We start from the raw sequence: 21185 nt of genomic DNA on the forward strand, positions 1-21185 counted from the left end.
CTGACATTACAACAAGAAGCATGATCAAACACTGATATCTTCAGTTGATTGGTGATTATCCTAAAGTTCCATGGAGGAATTTAGTGTTTTAGAATGCAGCCAGGTCTAAGACTATTTTCATTATGTGGTTGCAAATTCAAAACAGGTTACTTACTGCAGATAGGCTGAGCAAATGGAATATACAATTGGATCCTACCTGTCAAATGTGTCATAGTGCCAATGATACTAGAGATCATCTTTTCTTTGAGTGTACTTTTGCCCATTCAGTATGGTAAAGACTCATGCAGTGGCTACAAGTTCAATGGCCAGCAGTGCATTCTTGGCTGCTACAATACCAAATTATTCTACAAGTTACTAAAGGAAAGACTATGCAGGCGAAAATGTTTCGACTGGTTTGCGCAGAGTTTATAGCAGCAATTCGGTGGGAAAGAAATACTAGGGTCTTTGAGAAAGAGAGAAGCATGGAGAACAGATAGCTAAAGAAATTGCATGCCTTTGCAATGTTCGAGCACCTCCAACAGTGAAAGCTAGGCTGAGGCTTTGCAGATTCTAATAACATGGTTGGAGAAGAGGTCAAAGAGTTAGTTACTAACTACTAATAGATTGATTGCCGACTGTATGTGGGAGTTATTGTTAATTGCTAAAGAGTTGTATTTTAGGGGTGATCCCTTTGAGACATAGCAAGTTGTGTTAAGCTTGACTGCTTTGTAGTTATTCCATTGGTTATCAATACAAGATATTATTTACCCCCAAAAAAAAAATCTATGTTAATCAAATGAAATTGAATACCTGAATTTATTTACAATATTCTTTTATCTTTCGGATTGGCGTCTTGTCCGATTTCACATTCATGGCACAAAGAGTACTTAATATCGCTACAAACAAAAACCTTCGAATCATAATTATCAATTTCTATCAAGCGTAAAATTGAAAAAAAAAATTAATAAAAAAACTTTAATACAATCTAACCAACAAAAGATTTAATCGAAAAATATTATTCAGTTATTCAAAATCAGCACATGCATTATGTGATTAAAGGTACTAACAAAAGAAATTTAAAAACACGAAAAAAGAAAGATAAACAACAAAAGCTAGAAAAGGCTTGAACTACAATTCGACTAAAAAAGTAGAAAAGAAACAGCACGTTAGATTCTAATAGGATTTGCTAAGGGGCCATTTGGACATGGTTTGAAATTATGTTTAGACATACAATTTGGATAGTTAAGTCGTATTTTCTGTTATAGACACAAAAATCCCATAAGTTGTGCAAACTATCAAAACATTCTCAACTCTTATACAATCTTACCAAATGGGCAAGTCATAATTCATAACAAAATTAATATGCTATTAGAAGGCCTTTCTAAAAAATACAACATCAATTGATCAAACTTTAGTTCAATAAAAAAGAAAATTTAACATGAATAGTAATGTAACTACTCTTTAATATAATCCTCCCACATGGTACGAACAATATCTTCACGTCGAGCATGCATTTCTACCAACCTATGGGTCTTGTTTGCAAAATATAAACATATGGGTCAAATTTTATATTTATAAAAATTTAAAACCATGGTTTGAAACCCCAAATCATGCCTTTTTGAATGGTTTGGGGTTTCAAACCATGGTTTGAAACCATGAGACGAAAACATGTCCAAACGCTGGTTTCAGGTCATGGTTTCAGACCATGGTTTGAAAACGCATGCCCAAACGCCTACTAAGGAGCCGTTTGGACATGGTCTCAAACCATGGTTTAAAATCATGAGATGAAACTATGATTTGAAACCATGTTTGGACATGTAATTTGGATTTCTTAAGTTGTATTTTTTCTTATAGACATAAAAACCGTACAAGTTATGAAAACTATCACAATATTCTCAACTCTTATACAATCTTACCAAATGAGCAAGTTATAGTTCATAACAAAATTAATACGCTACTAGAAGGCCTTTATAAAAAATACAACATCAATTGATCAGACTTTAGTTCAATAAAAAAGAAAATTTAACATGAATAGTAATGTAGCTACTCTTTAATATAATCCTCCCACATGGTAGACATAAATAAAGGTTGGTAAATAGTTGGTGGGAGTAATTGTTAAAAATATCTACCAATTTATGGGTCTTTTCTTTTTTTACAAAATATATACTTATGGGTCTAATTTTATATTTAAAAATTTTAAAATCATGGTTTGAAACCATGAGATGAAGTGCATGTCCAAACGCTGAATTCATCTCATGATTTCAATTTTCAAATTGCATGTCCAAACGCCTACTACGTGAAAAGAGTAGTTTGATCATTAAAAGGTGTTACTTAAATAGAGGTTTAATGGTGATCAAATTGCACAATTGCACGTTATATGTTTCTACAAGGATTCAAATAAGGAAATATCTAATACATAAATTTAACTTATTAATTGTGACGTAAAATTTAAGGAAAGAGTTTCTTTAATTAAAATCGTACTGGAATTGAAATTACCAAATTTTAGGAGTTCTTACACAGTTCAAGTAAGTAAGAATCTAATAAAAAAATATTTTAATTAATTTTAAAGTCTTAAATAAACTAATAAAATGATAATTTTATCTATTGTAGAGTCTTTTAATGAGGGACAAAAATTTCAATCAATATTTCTAAGATCTTTCGTGCTTTTAATATAGTATATATAGATTATTCTAGTTTTCTCAGTATCAAGTGTTATTTTAGAACAGAATATTGTAAAAAAAGTTAAAGTCATACATGAACGAGATAATTGGAAAAAGAAAATTTCAAACTGAAGTTGAAAAAGAATGCGAAAATTTATTTCTCAAAATAGTTGGAGTACTCGCATAGTCGCACCAAATTGTTTGAAGAATCTCACTGTTTAAAGTGAAGAATCTCACTTACATATAAAAATTCCAATTTCTTCTTTGGAAAAATGACCTAATAATACTACTTAAGACTATAAATTACAAAACATAACGATATTTTTCATTATTTACAAAATATAACAATTTAATTACTAAACATACCAGATTTGAGATTAATGTGTTTTTCCATGATTTTGGGCCCTTTTTTAGAAACATAATCTGGATTTGAATTTTTGGCTTAGCATAGCACCTTTTTTTTTAATTTTTTTTTTATTATTTTTTTTATTTAAAGATTAGTACAGTACAATTCAGTTTCACTTTTAAAGTCTTTTTCAAAGAAGATTTTTCTCTCTCCTGTACTCTTTCTCTCTCTTCCCATCATCAGCATCAAAAAGATTTTTTCTCTCTCTAGTTCCCTCTTCTTCTCAATCTCTCTAACTTCTCCTCTGTAGCAGAATCGTACTCAAACCCAAACTTTATATTTTTTCCTAATAACAAGCATTTTCATATTCATGACAAACAATTATTTTTTGATGTTTCTTGGCTACTAGAAAATCCTCCCCAATCTCCATTTTTTTTCTTATTCATCTTTACTGTTGAAGCAATGAGTAAAAAAACTTCAATGGAGTCTCCTACTCGTAAAAGCAACAGGCTATTTGCCTCATCCAGCCCAAAAATAGGGCCGATCCCCGACTTTAATTTGCATGCATTCACTCAAAGTCTGTTAAGGAAGGTGGAAAATCACTGTTGTTACGATAGTTCATCAAAAAATGCCTTCCCGAAATCATGCTAAAAGTAAGGGGAAAGAAATTTTGCCTGCAAATTCCAAAGAAATAGTCTACGATTCTGATTTTGAAGGCGAATTTTGTTGTCCTACTGTTAAGAAAAACAGGGTTGACAGTGTGGAAATAGCAAAAGTTTTTGACAAAATTGAGGCTCCTATTGTTGTTAAAAAAAAAGGTTAACAAAGGTGAAACATCAAAGGGGACGCGTGACCAATCAAAATTGAAGGTATAAAACAAGTATTTGTTTTTTTATGGTCAAAATGATTGGTATGAATTTTGTATAGAAAATGGTATCTTTCATTTTTATTTTTGGGTTTATTATTTTGGGAATGAATATTATTTTGAGTATGAATAAAAAGTGTATGAAAATGGTGAATAAAAAGTGTATGAAAATGGTATGTTTCATTTTTATTTTTCGGTTTCTTATTTTGGGGATGAATATTGTATAATTTCGGTATTTTTTAGTATTTTCATTTTTACTTTTGGGTATGAATTTTGTATAGAAAATGGTATGTTTTCATTTTTATTGTTGGTTTTATTATTTGGGTATGAATATTGTATAATTTGGGTATGAATTTTGTTTAGAAAATGGTATGTTTCATTTTATGCTTGGGTTTATTATTTTGTGCTTAATGTTGAGAAAAAACAGAACATTGTGCTTAATGTTGAGAAAAGACATGATTTTTTGTGGATTTTGACTTCCAAATTTTGATACGTTTGCCATATAAGATGTAATTTTGAGAAATAGCCCTCTTTGAAAAAACTCGAATTGCTAATTAAATAGTCAAAGTTGTTAGGGGTGTGAATGTGTTACCAGCACATCCATAATTAGGATATTCATTTTGGCAGTTTTTTACTTACAGTTTCTTAATGGAACAAGAAGTTTTGTTAATATTTTGGGTATGAATTTTGTATAATTTTGGTATATTTTAATACATAAACCTAAGCCATATTTGCAAGGCATATTTCATGTATATTTTTATTATTTGTTCATATGTGGTTAATACATATCCTCTTTATTTACTTTATGAGAACAGGGTTGTTTCAACAATGTGATGTCCTTGAATACTTAATGTATGAAATGTATATCTTTCAGTTAATTGTAATTGCTTCTTTTAGTCTTAGTTTAACCACTGTTATGTATCCATAAAGTTATTGGATTCCATCAACTGAATATGGTAAAGAAGCCTTTCAACCTTAAGGGTTCCTCTAAATATTGTAAAATTATTTTGTATGAATTTTTATAGAAAATGCTAGTTTTCTATTTACAAGTAGGTTCTTATTATTTGTGTATGAATCTTGCTCTTGAATTTGTATAGTAATAATAAAAAATTTGTAATTTATTACATATTCAGGTGAAGAAGAAGCCAATTCGTTTTTGTTGTTACACCAATATCAAAGCTATTGATAATATAAAGGGTCGACTTAAGGGAAAGCACTTGCAGATGTTTAGGGATTCTCCATTTGGATATTTTCTTGATTTACCGAATATCAAGGTTCACCCACAGCTCATTCGCAGCTTGATGTATGTGGAGACCAAAAACGATAGGGACGATATGTTTATCGTCATGTTGAATGGGAAGGAGCTCTATTTTGGCATAAGAGAATTTTTCATTATCAGTGATTTGAAATGCGGCATGTCGAGTGATTTCATTTCGGACCCTAATTCATCAAACCGATTAATGAATAGTTACTTTCCCGATCAAAAAAGAATAGCAAAGAGTGAGTTGATGAGGATTTTTGAAGGAAAAACTAGTGTGGGGGTGATGATCTTGTGAAAATCGTCATTCTGTATTTTATTAGCACATTCCTATTCTCAACTGAGACTTCGAAAGCTTATGTATCTAAGTTGCACTTTGACTTATTTGAGAGTGGTGAATACAGGCGCTATTCTTGGGGAAATGATTGTTTTAAAGAAACACTTGGTTCTGTTAGTCACAAGTTGAGTGGTGATCCATCATATTATATGGTTGGGGGCTTTCCACTTGCTTTGCAAGTATGGTTCTATGAGTGTTGCTCAAAGGTTGACATGAGAAAATTAAGAATCCAATGGCACAAGTAAATGCACGGACTTTGCAAGAGTGGGCGCAACCTAAGATGAACGTGTCGAATAATGTTATTGCATGTTCCACCAGTGGGAGCAGCAAATTTTGAGGTCAAGAAGACTATGCTACAAATGTTGCAAAGCAAGGGACAATTTGCTAGGCTAAGTTCTGTATGAAATATGTATATAACTATATAAATTTTGCATGATGGTCATGTTGGTTTCTGGAGATTAAATACAATTACAACAACATTGTTTACAACTTTCATACAATATCCATACAAATTTAATAGAACTACAAAGACATACAAACTTAAAATACATATTTCATACAACTCAACATACAATTATTATACAACTTTGATAGAATATTTACCTCGATCGCCTTTATATTATACACATTATATACATATTACATACAACTAATACATGTGAGATTTTTTACCACTATTGTTACGCCAGTAAACATTTGATTTGAACACATAAATAATACACTTATGATACAGTTGTATGGAATCTAAATGAAAGTAGTATATTGCTATGCCATGAACATGTGATCTTGAATATCCATGTCTTCTTCAGCAGCTTTTCGACTGATCTTGGCAATCTCTTCTTCTCCCTTATCTTCTTGATTATACAATCCAAATCTTCACGATTTCTCACTAGTAAATCTCCATGCCCTGATTATAGTATCGTATAACCAACAATCGAATATCAGATTTTGGTCTATTGGCATTGTTATTTCTCTTAAATACATGTAATCAACAATATAATACATAGAACAATATATATGGATGAGTAATTCATAAATAAAACACAGAACATGCAATATATATACATATAATATATAATTTACATACATTTGAAAGAAAGAGAGAAGAAGTGTATAGACAAACAATCTTACACCCATACACAATACATACAATCTATAAATATTTGACAGAAAAGGCGGAAGAAGTCTACTACATGTTTACATACACATGTTATACAAATACTATACATTGTGTTAAAACTTTAAAAAATCGGACACAATTTCTCGATAAAGATTTCAGGTGACCTTTATAAGGATATATACAATATCCATACATATTTCATACACATAAATTAACTAGACAATTAACACAATTTAATACACAAGAACTAGGACTGAAAATCAGTCAAAAGTAGCTCAAATTTTACCCAAATAGCCTCAAAACTTAGATCCGGACTCCCTTCGACCTTCCAGTTCTTTTGGCATATCACCCACTCAAAATGAAATTCATTTGTGGCAAATCAATTTTTCAAACTTGAGCTTCGATCTCTTTTAATAGCTGACAATGGAGTTTTTTTCGAATTTGGTTCTTCTATTTTTAACTTCTTGAAAAAGCTTAAAATAAGAAATCGGAAAGACGAAATCATGGGTGAAGTTAAGAGAGTTTTTAGTCCTTTTTTTTTTTTTTTTGCATAATAAATGGAATCCAAAACACAAATAAACTAGACTACTGTGGAAAGTTGACTCTTACTAAACTGAAAAGGGGAGATACCCTTAGCAATGGGTAATTCGTGGGTTGATGAAGATGAATATGTGGTTGAAGTTGAGCGAAGGATAAAAATTTGAATGAAAATTGCATCATCAAACAGTGGTGTAGAGAGAGGAGCTTTTGAAATTAAAAAGATTTTGATGAAGAAGGAAACTGAAATCATGTTCCAATTGTGATGCGGAGAATCTGCCGCTTAATGGATTCAATCTCAAACTTCCGTGAATCGTGGATGAAAATGGGGAGAGAAAATTGCAAGGAGATATTATAGGGAGAGGGAATACTGAACGGTTACGTGATTTATGGCTTTTGCTTTATTGAATAGTAACTTCTTCTTTTTTTTACTGTATTTGATATTTTGTATAGGTTTTGTAAGTTTTCTAATTTTAGGTTTTGCAAACTTAAAAGTATGGTTATGTTTTGTAAATACACCCTCTATCTATGTATATATATGTTTTTCTCCCTTCTTCTTTTTGTGAAGGTTACTTTAGAAAAGTTCCAATTTTTTCGGTTTTAGAAGGTTACTATGGGGATCGTTTGGTGCATGATATAAGCTGGGATATTTCAGATTTAAATTTATACCTTCTACTAAATAGAGTATAAAATGAAATACAATCTTAAGGATGGATATCCCACTTTATCCCATTAAAGTTGGCATTATTTATCCCATCTCCCAGATGGGATAAATTAGTCTCAGGATTATAATCCCGGAATAACGTACCGAACGACCCCTTAGAGCCATCATTTAATTAAATAGTCAAACCTCTCTAAATCATTGTTGGGTTCGAAGAAGCGAAATCTTTTGGCGGCTATAGCGAACGATTGTTATATACCTACAACAACAATGACATTTAATAATATTTAGTTCTTATAGGAAGAAAAGATGCATATATAAAATCTAATTTTTTTTTATTTTTAATTGCCAAATTATAAATTTAATCACACTTTATATAATGAAGGAAAATCATTTAATGAGGATATATATATATATATATATATATATATATATATATATATATATATATATAATATTCTTGTCATTAATTGTGTATTGAAATATGAAAATATTTGATCAAAATCTCTGTACCTATTATTCATAATCTTAGAGATTTATATATCTTTAAAGATAATTAATCATTATATTGTTAAAATATCGTACTATTATAAAGACACGATATTGAAATGTCTCATTTTACTTTCTTGTGTCTTTGATTATAAATCTTTATAATCAAACTGCCGGAATAAATTTATATATGTATAAAGATGATTAATCATTATATTGTCAAAAGAGCATAATATTACAAAGACACAAGATTTAAATGTCTTATTTTACTTTCTTGTTTCTTTGATTATAAATCTTTATAATCAAAGAGCGTACTATTATAAAGATGGATGTTGCTGTTATAGGCAAAAAACTGTTATTGAGCGATAAAATATAACATAAAACATCGGTTCCAAAAAAACTTGATTATTTAAAAAAAAAAATTATTACATAGGGGAGAGGGGATTATAATGTGGGGATTCGAACTCTCACCAACAAGTTCATGTAGCCAATCAACTGAGAAAACTTAGATTATTACAGAGAGGTTTGACTATATAAGATGTTAATTGGGGGTTTGAGATTGTTTAGATACACTCATTTGTCAATGAAACAACTCATTTGTCAGTGAAATAATTGACACAAAGTATCCCGAATCCATTCCCCTTTAACATATCTTAAGGGAAAGTTTTTAGAATTCTAGATGTCACGACCCGACTAGGGGCCATGACGGGTACCCGGAGCTGACTAGCACCACTCATTAGACTAATCATTATACTCTACCTGAACATGTATGATCTCTAAAGCAACACATATCTATATACATAAGCCCTCACGGCTGCAAAAATGATATACAAAAGTACAATGTAGTCAACACGGAACATCTACTACCCACACGTACATATCTACGAGCCTTTACTAGAGTACTATACATGAGGACGGGACAGGACCCCGTCATGCCCAAAAACATATGTACACAAAATAATATATCAAAATAGCACCTCCGGAATAATAGAGTGCTCCTGTAAATCCACTGATCAGCTACTATGAATCTGGGTCACCTCCCTGTCTACCTGTGGGCATGAACACATTGTCCAAAAAGAAAGGACGTCAGTACGAACATTGCACTAAGTATGTAAGGCATGAATAATACTGGCCAAATAAAGAAATCATGAAGCATGAGATGAGGATATAACCTGATTAACCTTTAAAAGTAAACACGTGTTATACATCTCACATATATAAACATATCACATGTATCATCGTCGTTAACCCGCGTCCGGGTAACCATCATACGCCGTCCACTAGTGGTGTCATGTCCGGCCCTCTAGGCACGGTATAATCATATGCAGCCCGCCTTTGCGGCGACATGTCCAGCCATCTAGGCATGGTGGAATCGTATACAGCCCGCCTTCGCGGTGGCATGTCTTGCCATCTAGGCACGGTGGAATCTTATGCAGCCCGCCTTCGCGGTGACATGTCCGGCCATCTAGGCACGGTGAAATCGTATGCAGCCCGCCTTCGCGGTGACATGTCCGGCCATCTAGGCAGGTGGAATCGTATGCAGCCCGCCTTCGCGGTGACATGTCCGGCCATCTAGGCACAGTGGGATTGTATGCAGCCCGCTTTTACGGTGACATGTCCGGCCATCTAGGCACGGTGGAATTGTATGCAGCCCGCCTTCGCAGTGACATGTCCGGCTATCTAGGCACGGTGGAATCTCATCATCATATACTTATTATAAACTCATCATATACTTATTATAAACTCATCATAACCTTATCATCATCATACAATCATCATGAAACATGCATTAGAACTCAAAGATAATCTATAACTATATCAGGGTGACGTAAGGTCGAGAACCCCCAATTCCATTATGAGTAATCATAATCATCATACCTCACCTTGAAGGAACTAGCATCATAAGGTGGGTCTGGAAACAATGAATGACATCAAGGAATCGTATAATGATCATTAGCTTCGTAAAATGTCATATCATATTCATAGCATGAACTTCGTGAGAATATCGTATCATAGGCTTTAGAATCTCTAGACTTAGGCTCATCATTACCATTATCGTATTCATAACATATCTCTTATTCTTTTATCTTATGAGAAGCCCTATATAACGTTGACTCATATTTTTCGGAATGTAAGAAAGTCATGGAGAGACAAAGGGAGTCATGTCATAGGAATCATGCCTTGGAAGAGAAGGGACTAGCCTTACATACCTTTGTATCTCTTCAACTCTATCGTCTAATTGCGTGCCTCTTAAGCTTGCGATTCTACCTTCAAGAGAATTCGTACTAAGATTAGATAATTGAAGACATACTTAGGCTTAAGCTAAAACTAACGAAAATTGGGCAGCATCTCCTTTGTTTCTACAACTTCCTCCATATGCTATAACAACTCCCAACATCAATAACAACATTCATTATATCATAATCAATAACTTTGTCAAGTTCGACATTATTCAGTTCCCACAATTCCTTACCAAAATGATTCATGACCATAGTTATGGCATAACATTGTATTTGTTCTCATATAATACCTCTTTAACATCATTTGTATCATTTACAACAAGATTTCACTCATAATACCTCAAGAATCATGATCCATATCAAACTACTATTCACGAATACCACTATTCTTATATTTGTAACCCATTTTCTACCTTTTTCCATAATCCAAGTCTTTCAACCCTTCAATATTCTAAATAATACGAAATGATCATAAAACTCACCTTTGATTGTGTAGAAATGGATTTTAGGTGGAAATGCTTCACTTGAAGAAAACCCTAGCTCCACTTCCAAAGAAATTCTTGACTTCTAGCAATCCTAAAGAGGTTCCTTGCTCTTGATTTCGTTGGATTAATGATGTTGATCTTTGATTTGCCTTGGATTTATGTAAATGGAGTGTGAGGAAGGTTCTAGAGGTGTGGAGAGGGTTTTTGGGAGTATTTAGGGTCTGTTGGTGATGAAAAATGGGAAAAAAACGTAGTGGGCCAAATATATATAACTTGGAACTTTTTCACCGACAAAGAACTTACGGTGGACATACGGTTCTATGTCATACTTACGGTACGTATGTCTGACCGTAACTCTCTAATGTTGTTTTACGCCTCTCAGACATGACAGACGGTCCGTATGTCACTTTTACAATCCGTATGTTGGGCCGTATCTCTACTCAGTCAACAAACTTTCACGAAAAGTACTTTCTTCGATTGTCTTAGCCTCGTAACCTTTAGGGTACATGCTTAATGATTGTCAAAGTCTTTCTTTAACCTGATAGGGGTATCATAGCCTCTCTGGACTTACATTAATTTGCTTACGATGTAATCGACGCGGAAATTCTCAAGGTGTAACACTAGAAATTCTTAGTATTTTTTTCAACCCAAAGTTTAAATCTTTTTCACTTCCATATACTGCAGACCATATGGAAAGAATGAGCAATAACAATCATGAACTTCAACCCTGAAAAAGATAATAGTTTCAAAACAACTGACATTCTAGAAGATTAAATTACTCCACAATTCTGCCAAATCTACTAATTTTCCCTTGCTTCCAAATGACAAAACAGCAAAAAAAATTCTTTCACTGTTGTTTTCTTCTTCTAAATTTGTTAAATCAATAACATTGAGGAAAAGCTATTTATTCTTCCCAATTTTGTTACTTTAGGGACTACTGGTTGCAGATCAAAACTCGCAAGATACTTCCCACTCAAAACCCGTAAGAACAAAATGAAATCAGGAAGTCTCAAGAGACATCAAAAAAGCAATGAAAGAAAAGAAAAAGAGAAAAAAAAAAAAAAAGAGCAAAATTTTGAGCAAAAATTAAAAGATACTGGGAGCAAAAATTGTAGACTCCAGTTTTCTATTACGAGTTACGAGTTACGACTTCCGAGTAAGAGATTGGGATGACGAATTTTCTAGACCTGCGTATTGGGTATTAGCTAAGAGGTGAGATTTACCAAAATGTCGTTATTTCTGAATTTACAAAAATGCCTTTGGACGACCATCCTGGCTCTTCTATATATAGTAGAAATTATATATATATATATATATATATATATAGATAGATAAATAGAGAGAGAGAGAGAGAGAGAGAGAGAGAGAGAGAGAGAGAGAGAGAGAGAGAGAGATGAGAATTTTATGAATCCCATTTTATTACTGTGAGTTCATCGAGATGGAAAGGAAAAGTATCTTATACGTAGAACAATTTCATTTTCCTTAACTATAACTTGGTAGGAGAGATTCCAATGGAGATTTTAGATCTCTTGTTCAAGAGATTTACATCAATCAAATATTCTTAGAGCGATATAACAATGCGGTAACTGTTTCGAATAGGTACCACCAAATCCTAAAATTTATGCAATAAAAAATCCGATCTCCCCCGAATCCAAACAACATATTAATGAAGAATGGAAGTTCAAGTTTCTGGTTTGAGAATTGGACAAAACTTGGTGCACTTTACTATGTGATTACAGAATCCAACTTTGATGCAGAGGTGGAAGTCAAGGAGTATGTAGCAGGAGATAGGTGGAATTTAGAGAGATTATCTGAAGTTTTACCAGAAGAAGTTGTTAATCATATCCAAAACATATCAAGGTGCCTTTAGAATTAGAGGGGGATGACAAAGCGTAGTGGCAACTAACCAAGAATGGATTGTTTACAATCAAATCTTCTTGGGACTATATGAGGCAGAGAGAGGAAAAAAGAGAAGCTTTTAATTTCATTTGGGAAAAAGGATTTCCAATAAAGATTAGTTTTTTTATGTGGAGGGCATGGCATGGCAGAATTGCTACAGACGACATCCTGAAAAGGATGAATATTTCTATTTGTTCTAGATGCTGGTGTTGCAACAACCACCAACAAGAGACCATGTCACATTTGTTTTTGCTTCTTGTGCAGGTTTTAACATGGAGGGAAGACATCTACATCAGGCTATTTTAACTTGGTGGACAGCAGATGTTAACACTAAGTTACAGGCTATATTTAGAGCAGTTCCAGCTATTATCATGTGGGAGTTATGGAAAATGAGAAATGCAATCAAACATGGGAATAGCATCACATATAGCAGGCTAGTATATCAAGTTTTACATAACATTCATCAGTTGTGTAAACTAAGATATCCCTGGCTATATAATATTCCTATGGAGTGGTCAGAATTGGTTCAATTATTGCGTAACTACAAACCAAAGCTCTTCTATGCTAAGGCAAAAGGGTTGACACCTAATAATAGGAAACTGAAGTGCAATACTGATGGTGCAACCAGAGGAAACCCAGGCAGAAATTCGTATGCCTTTTGTATCAAGAATCATACGGGAGACTTAATATATGCACAGTCAGAGGAGATTCACATCACAACAAACAAGGAAGCAGAAATAGTGGCAAATAGACAGGCTTTATTATTTTGCAGGAACCAACAACTAACAGATATTCACATAGAGACTGATTCAAAGGTGCTACAACAAATAATTCAGAAATAATGGAAACCTCCATGGGAGTTCGTAGAGATTGTTAAAGATATTCAAAGGGACATGGAAGCATGCCAAGCACATATCAGTCACATATTCAGAGAGGGTAATCAACTAGCGGATTGTTTGGCTAATTACTCTTTGGAAAACACAGGTAGATTTGAAGCAAATCATTTTAAGGATCTTCCAACAGCTGCTACGAAGATTCTTAACATGGATAAAGCTCAAATACCGTATCTAAGGATACGGTCCAGGAGAATACAAGCTTAAATGTGATACATTAATGGTGAAAACCCTAAAATTATATTAGGGTTATGAAATCGCAAAAGGATGACTACAAGCAACAATCAACATCAATTGGAAGAAGAAAATAGGAATTACTTACTCTATGGGAGGATGACAGATCAGAAATTTATAGCTTGTGCTCAAAGTCACCATGGAAGCTCACTTCTTCCTCATCGCAACTTCAAGCTTGTTGATGCAGCTCTGGAATATTGGATTCAGGATAGAGGCGATGGATAAGATGGACTTGAAGAATCGATTCTTGGAGAGGGAGCTGGATTTAGGGATTTTTTGGAGTTGAATCTTTTAGATTCACATTTTGTTGCCTTTATTCCTCTTGTTTTGTTTTTGTTGTCTTTATTTGAACCCCTGAGTGTTTTATTTCCAAATAAATAAAAGACCCACTAAGCATGCTTAGTGGTATTAAATTTTTTTTTTAAAAAAACAACATATTAATGCGGTAAAATTGAAAATGCAAAATATTCTTTCATATTTCCCCTATTTCACTAAAAACATGGAGACATTTCGTATTATAGCAAACAAAAAGGGGAAATATGAAAGAATCCTACGCGAGATTTACCTCATCTGCTTATATTCAGGAATCAAAATGGAATTATATGAAAAAGAAAATCTATTCAAGATTTGTTCTATTGGGATCGAAATAATCAGGGCGTCATGCGGAAGCTATCAATTGCAAAACTTGAACGGCGATAAATCAGAAGATAATGAAAATATACTAAAAGACATAATATTGGTTTGGTCTATTGACCTAAATATCAAAAGCTAATATAAAGAAAGATATAAAAACTATGGAGAGAATAATCTCCCCATAAACAAGACTCTTTAGTGACTACATTGGGGATGCTATTGTGCTGGGTTGTAGAAGAAGATTCTTCAATTTATAGAGATCCAAATTCTTTTCCTTCAAGAAAAGGACTGCCCAAATATAAAGAGAATTATATTTTTCTTTCAGGAAAAGCAAACCGACTATGGTTATACTTTGGCTTTCCTTCTAGAGAAAAGTTAAACTCAAATATGGTAAGAAAATCAGAGTCAAACCCTAATCTCATCATGCCTTTTATTCCTTCAAATCATAACAATCCAAAATATGCAGCAGACTAGTCCAAGTATTTTGTGAAGCAGAAGCTAACCAAGAATGCAAGCCAAACACAAATGATGAAAGAAAAAAAAAGCAACACACATGCATGCACTGCAATTGAACTATTGGATTCTGTTTCTGGCGATTATATGCTTGGTTCCGCTAATGGGATCAAATCAATACGTTCTGAAAAGAATATCGAAATATCAATCTTATTGAAATCATTGATCTCATTTGAAATCACATCAATCCAATCATGAGAAATACGAGATATTTAAGTCATACACGTAAAGAGATCTATTCATTGATTAAAAAGAAAAATCCACAAGCTGCCATTACTTGGCGCAATTTCTTTTCTTTTCTTTATGCTAAACCTCGTGAAAAAGATTGTTAGCTCATTACGCGCAAGACAGCAAAAGGAAGATCATACCACAAACTACCATGTCGATGTATTCCACCGCTAATTATAATTTGGCGAGACAAGGCTTTCAATGTAAACAACAATTTCGCCACCACCAAGATTGATCTGATTCTTAGGATCCTTGAAACTGTTATGTGTTGAGTTATACAACATGGCATTTGAATCAGTGTGCAATAAAATTTCATCATTCTGGAACATGAAAAGGGGGATGAAACAGAAAGGGATCGATATCACCCTAGTCCATGACTCCACAACTCCATACTCCTTCATTACCCACACATCCGTTCGGGGAAATTCATCCTCAAGAGTGTACTCATATAATACACACAAATTACCTCCTAAAGTGTCTAAATACCACTCAAACTCAGACTTATCTTCAGGGTTGGGCAATGCTACTTTTCCATATGTTGCATCGTCGAGGTCTAATGAGAAAATAAACGTCTCTGATCTAACTTTAGCCTTAGGCTTAGGGTAGGCTGCAATCCAGTGAAGTCTTCCATTTACAAGTGCACCAATTTCATAACCAAAACGGCCTACGGTAGCACTTGTCAACTCTAAAATCTTTTGCCACGAATTAGTTCTTAGACTATAGGAATTAACCTCGTATGAAAAACCACCATATTGATCACTATCGTTACTTCTAGCAATTACTACAACTTTGTGATCATTTTGGCGCTCATTATAACAAAAACCATAAGCCTGAGGAGATAAACCAGTCGATGAAAGGTGGGGAAATTGTCTAAATTCTCTAGTAGATGGATTCCATATTACAAAGATATTTCTAAACTTGTTCATAATACAAAACAATCCATCACATGAACCCACAATGGTACAGTCTTGCCTATCAAAATCATCAAGCTTAATGGGGATACTACTTGGAGATTCTTCTTCGTACATAATAATCGCGTTAAGAGAGCAAGTGTGAAAAGTTTTGCTATTATTGGTGTAAAGAAGACTGAATTGTTTATTCGTGGCTGAAAGTTTTAGATGGTCTTTGACGAATTGGGGGCTAGAGATGAGAGAAAACCAAGATTTCGAAACACACCTCATCTTCAGCAATATTTTCACAGGTAGCCTTAAGAGTATTTCATATATAATGTCTTCGGAAAGAATTTGCCCAACTGATGATGTTGTTGCTACGTGCTCTGAGATTAATTCCATCAGCGGCACCGTAGGTTTTGGGACTGAAAATATTCTTGACATATTGATGGACTTTTATACCTTTTTACATTAGTCTTAACATAAATTTATTGCTTATTTTGGTAAAAAAGAATATAAATAGAGTTTTAACGAAATACTACTTCCTGATGAAATAGAATTCTTATTGGAAAGTTGGCCGCCAGTTGGGTCTTTTGGGGAGTGTTTCCTTTAGTTTATTAGGTTTTCTTTTCATTATTATGTCTACTTTTTGACCAAATAAATATTAATCTGATAACTGAAAAGATAAACTAATTAACATATATGGGAAATTTTCAAAAATATACTGCCAAAATAAATAAATGGGGAACCCCTGTTGGATAAGATTGCAATATTTTAAACCTTAAAATCAACTAATAATGGAGTTTTTAAAAATTTATAATCAAGTTTTTATTTCTTTTATCCAATATTTAGGATTTTGAAATTTGAATTCAACTAAGTAATATGACCCAGAACAATTTCATAACTTTTAAGTCTTTAAAGTGCGTTAACAATGTTAAGTACGTAATTTACATGTCACCAATGACTATGGATGAGAATAATATTATTTGAATATGAGAATATATTTGTAGTGTGGTGTGTAAGCTAACAAGGATGTTTATGTGTGGGGAGAACTAACTTGGATTGATTTGGGATTTTCAGAATCTTGTATTGGTTTAAATATATATATATATATATATATATATATATATATATATATATATATATATATATATATATATATATATATATATTTGACATGGAAATCAAATATAATCAATCTATATATAATATAAAGCTAGGCATAGACAATCCCATGTGATACCTCTCTATGGCCTCCATTGACATTTATCTTTTTTCTCCTTTTTTTGCCATTTTTCTCATTTTTTTATTGCATCTTTTAGTTCATTTCAACTACACTAACTTATGGACTAATAAAAGCCTCCTACAATAAACGTACCATTCAACCTACACAGCAGTAACTTTTGCAATAAAGCCACATAAACCTTCAATCAGCCCACTATCAAAAGCTACTAAATAAGCCATAAATGGTACTTTAAAAGTTTCGATTTTTTAAGCTTAAATTACATGTTATTATTGCTTCTCTTCAAAAAATCATTAACAACCATATGATAAGTAACACAAAGTTGATTTTTTAAGCTTAAATTACATGTTATTATTGCTTCTCTTCAAAAAATCATTAACAACCATATGACAAGTAACACAAAGTTAATCAATCCTAACCCAACCAATTTTATCATTCCTTTTACACCAGGTGAGTATTTTTGGCTTCTCTGTTTCTATTTTTGTTTTTTAATTTCTAAACATTATATTGTTATACTTTATTATGGCTATGATTTTCCTTTTTGCAGATTGAAAAAAGGTAAGTAATTAGTTTATATGGTGATGCAATATTCCCCAACTTTGTTACACTATTGTTTTTTTGTGGATTATTATGATTTCTCTTTGCGTTAATCCCATTTTCTTTCTTTTATGGCTACAATACTATTGTTTGTTGTAGATTATCATGATTTCTATTTGCGTTATTCTCTTCTTCTTTCTTTTTTGATCTCTAATAGGTATGAACTTTCTTGAATTGAAAGCATGTTTTTTCGAGTACTAAATTTTTTTATACGAATTGTTTTCTATTTCTTTTTTTTTTTAATACAATTTGTACTTTTCATCCCTCTATCTTGTATTTTTATAGCTTGTGTAAGCATGCTTTTGTTGCTTAGCTATTAATTGCTAAGGTTGAATAATGTATCAACAATAGTAAGTAAAGATGTTATTTTACAATTAGCTTTACCAAATAATTTTACATCTTTTCAATGCAAAAATTAGTAAATGATAAAAATTTCAATTGTCAAAAGGATTCTCAATGAAATTAAAGCTTGAAAATTCTGTTCTATTCTTCAATTCTCTCGCTATTTTGAATTCTCTCTCCTTTTTTGATGATGTCGTATATTGAATTCATAGAAAAATGTTTTAAAATAAATGAACAATTTTTCTAGATTTTATGAAATTTTAGTACACTGAGGATAATCTTGAGGATGGAAAAGATTAGCTTTAGAGTGAAGCTATAAGTTATAAAGAATGTCATGTTCCAGTGAAAGAAGAAGAAAAGATAAATATTAAATGAGCGACGAAGCAAGAATGAAAGAAAGAAAGAAAGAAGAAGAAGAAGAAGAAGAAGAAGAAGAAGAAGAAGAAGAAGAAGAAGAGGAGGAGGAGGAGGAGGAGAAAGGAAAAGGGGAAAACAGGTAAAAGGAAGAAAAAAGATAAGGCAAAAATTAATACAAAGATATTTGGTTATGGACTTTTCTTCCCTTTTTTGTTACTTTTGTAGTAGACATTATTGTTGATGTATTTTTCTTTTTAAAGGTTTTTGGAGAAATAACTAAAATATAACTCTTGAAAGGTAGAGAAGAGAAGTTAAATAGATACTTAATATATTAGATGAACAAAGAAAAACTATATTTAAAATTTATAAGCATATCAACATAAAGAGATTAAAATCCGTAAAATAAATTGCACAAAGTAAAACTACGTTTAAACTATGTTACGTCTGTAAAGGTTATATTATAATATATAATTCATGTATTACTGGAAGATTAAAAAAGCGTAATTATTACAAAATTAAAGAAAAAAAACTTAGTGACAATAATCTAATTCATTAGAATTTGAAGACTAAAAAGGATTTAAATATTTTGAATATTCAGTTATTAAAAAATATTTTATAAATTCAATAAGAGTTTTATAATCGCGCGAAGCGCGAACCAATTCACTAGTATGTAATATAAAGTTAGGCATAGACAAAGTAATGTGGCACCTCTCTATCGCCACAATTCATATTTATCATTTTTTCTCCTTTTTTTGACCTTTTCTCTCATTTTTCTTAATTATTATATTTTAAAAAATAATTTCCATAACTCACATCTCTTAATCTTCATAACATCTACTTTTAATTAGAGCCTGTTTGGATTGGCTTATTTTTTATGCTTTTAAGCCAAAATAGCTTTTAAGCACTTTTGAAGTGTTTGGGTAAATTAAAAAGAGCTTTTAAGCACTTATTATTAAGCCAAAACAATAAAAATAAGCCAAAAGCATAAGCTAGAATTCCTAATTTATGATTTTTGGCTTATAAGTCAAAAGCAATAAGCCCATCCAAACGGTCTATTAGTCATTAGTAGTATTTACTGACGAAGAAGAAGAAGAAGAAGAAGAAGAAGGCAATGATTGATTCATTTTCCTTGCTCTATAATTAATAGTATGTGTTAATATATATCTATATCTATATATAATATAAAGTTAGGCATAAACAAGGTGATGTGGCACCTCTCTATGATTTCTATTACATTTATCTTTTTTCTCAATTTTTTGACTTTTTCTCTATTTTCCTTCTCAATTATTGCATCACAGAAGTGGTTACATATATATTTATCATACTGAAACGTCTAATTTACATTAGATTTTAAAATTTCTCTTAAACAACCAACAATGCATGCTTTAAAAAATAACTACGGGGGTGGTTTATTATGGGTGCTTAAATGGCCTGTAAGTGGATAATTTATTGCCCCTACTATGTGTAAGTCTATACATATTCCAAACATCCATATATTTCTGCTATATTAGAAGAGTGGGTTGGATCGTCGTCCACCCACTCTTCTAATATAGTTAAAATAAAAAAAATAAAAAATAAAAATTAAGGTGGGGCCCACTCTTCTACAATAGTAGAAATAAAAATAAAATAAAATAAAAATTAAGGTGGGGTCCACATGAAGAAGTAGGAGACAATTGCAAAAAAAAAAAAAAAAAAGGACATTTAAATAATGATATAAGTTCAGAAAATGGTAAATGTCACGCCCCGAACCATGGCCTGGGCGAAACACGGCACTCGGTGCCTTACTGCATGTGACCAAGCGAACCACATGGCTTGCTAAATCATCATGAGGCATAACATGAGCGGAATATAACGTGAATGCATGATGAGCCTTTATAAAATGTAGTAAGTCATAATACTTAATAAAAATACTTGTTTAAACATAAGTGCGGAAATAACATGAATGAGCCAAAATGGCTATACGACTCCGAATGTACGACATAACATAACTGACTTGTCTAGTCTATGAAACCTCTATCATGAGTCCGACTTGAAAACATACTTTTTACAAGGCCCCGGATACCTTAGATGCATAACAAATCATAAAATAAAGAGTTGACTAAACCCGAATGAGATGGGGCTCACCAATAAGCCGATACGAATGCGCACCCCTGCGGCGGATGTGTCGTCCCGTATATCGATGTACTCGCATCGTGAAATGCGAGGCCCCCGGACAATAAAGAGGACGTCAAAGACATTGATCGTCTTTGGTATGCAAAGCAACTGAATGAAATAACATGGGACATGAAATAGCATGATAAGAACTGAAACTGAAAACTCGGACATGAACATGAGCATGAGTATAAGCATGGATACATATATATATAACATACGTAAAAC

At 32.5% G+C, this 21185-nt stretch overlaps 1 protein-coding gene and 1 long non-coding RNA gene across 2 annotated transcripts in view; both read right to left on the minus strand.

The window, feature by feature from the left end:
* Positions 1-5: 5 nt before the first annotated feature.
* Positions 6-14353, minus strand: LOC132054820 (uncharacterized). Its single transcript, XR_009414369.1, has 3 exons — positions 14092-14353; positions 9230-9301; positions 6-512 (listed from the first exon to the last, which is right to left on the minus strand). It is a non-coding gene; the product is annotated as an uncharacterized LOC132054820 (long non-coding RNA).
* A 1194-nt stretch (positions 14354-15547) lies between these two features.
* The window catches only part of LOC132054152 (F-box/kelch-repeat protein At3g23880-like), a 5989-nt gene continuing 351 nt past the window's right edge, over positions 15548-21185 (minus strand). The window contains exon 2 of the mRNA XM_059446210.1: positions 15548-16463. Coding sequence (XP_059302193.1) covers positions 15548-16463 — 916 coding nt within the window. The remainder of the gene's footprint in view (positions 16464-21185) is intronic.

The sequence above is a fragment of the Lycium ferocissimum genome, chromosome 4 (genome assembly GCF_029784015.1).
Source record: "Lycium ferocissimum isolate CSIRO_LF1 chromosome 4, AGI_CSIRO_Lferr_CH_V1, whole genome shotgun sequence".
Lineage (NCBI taxonomy): Eukaryota > Viridiplantae > Streptophyta > Magnoliopsida > Solanales > Solanaceae > Lycium > Lycium ferocissimum.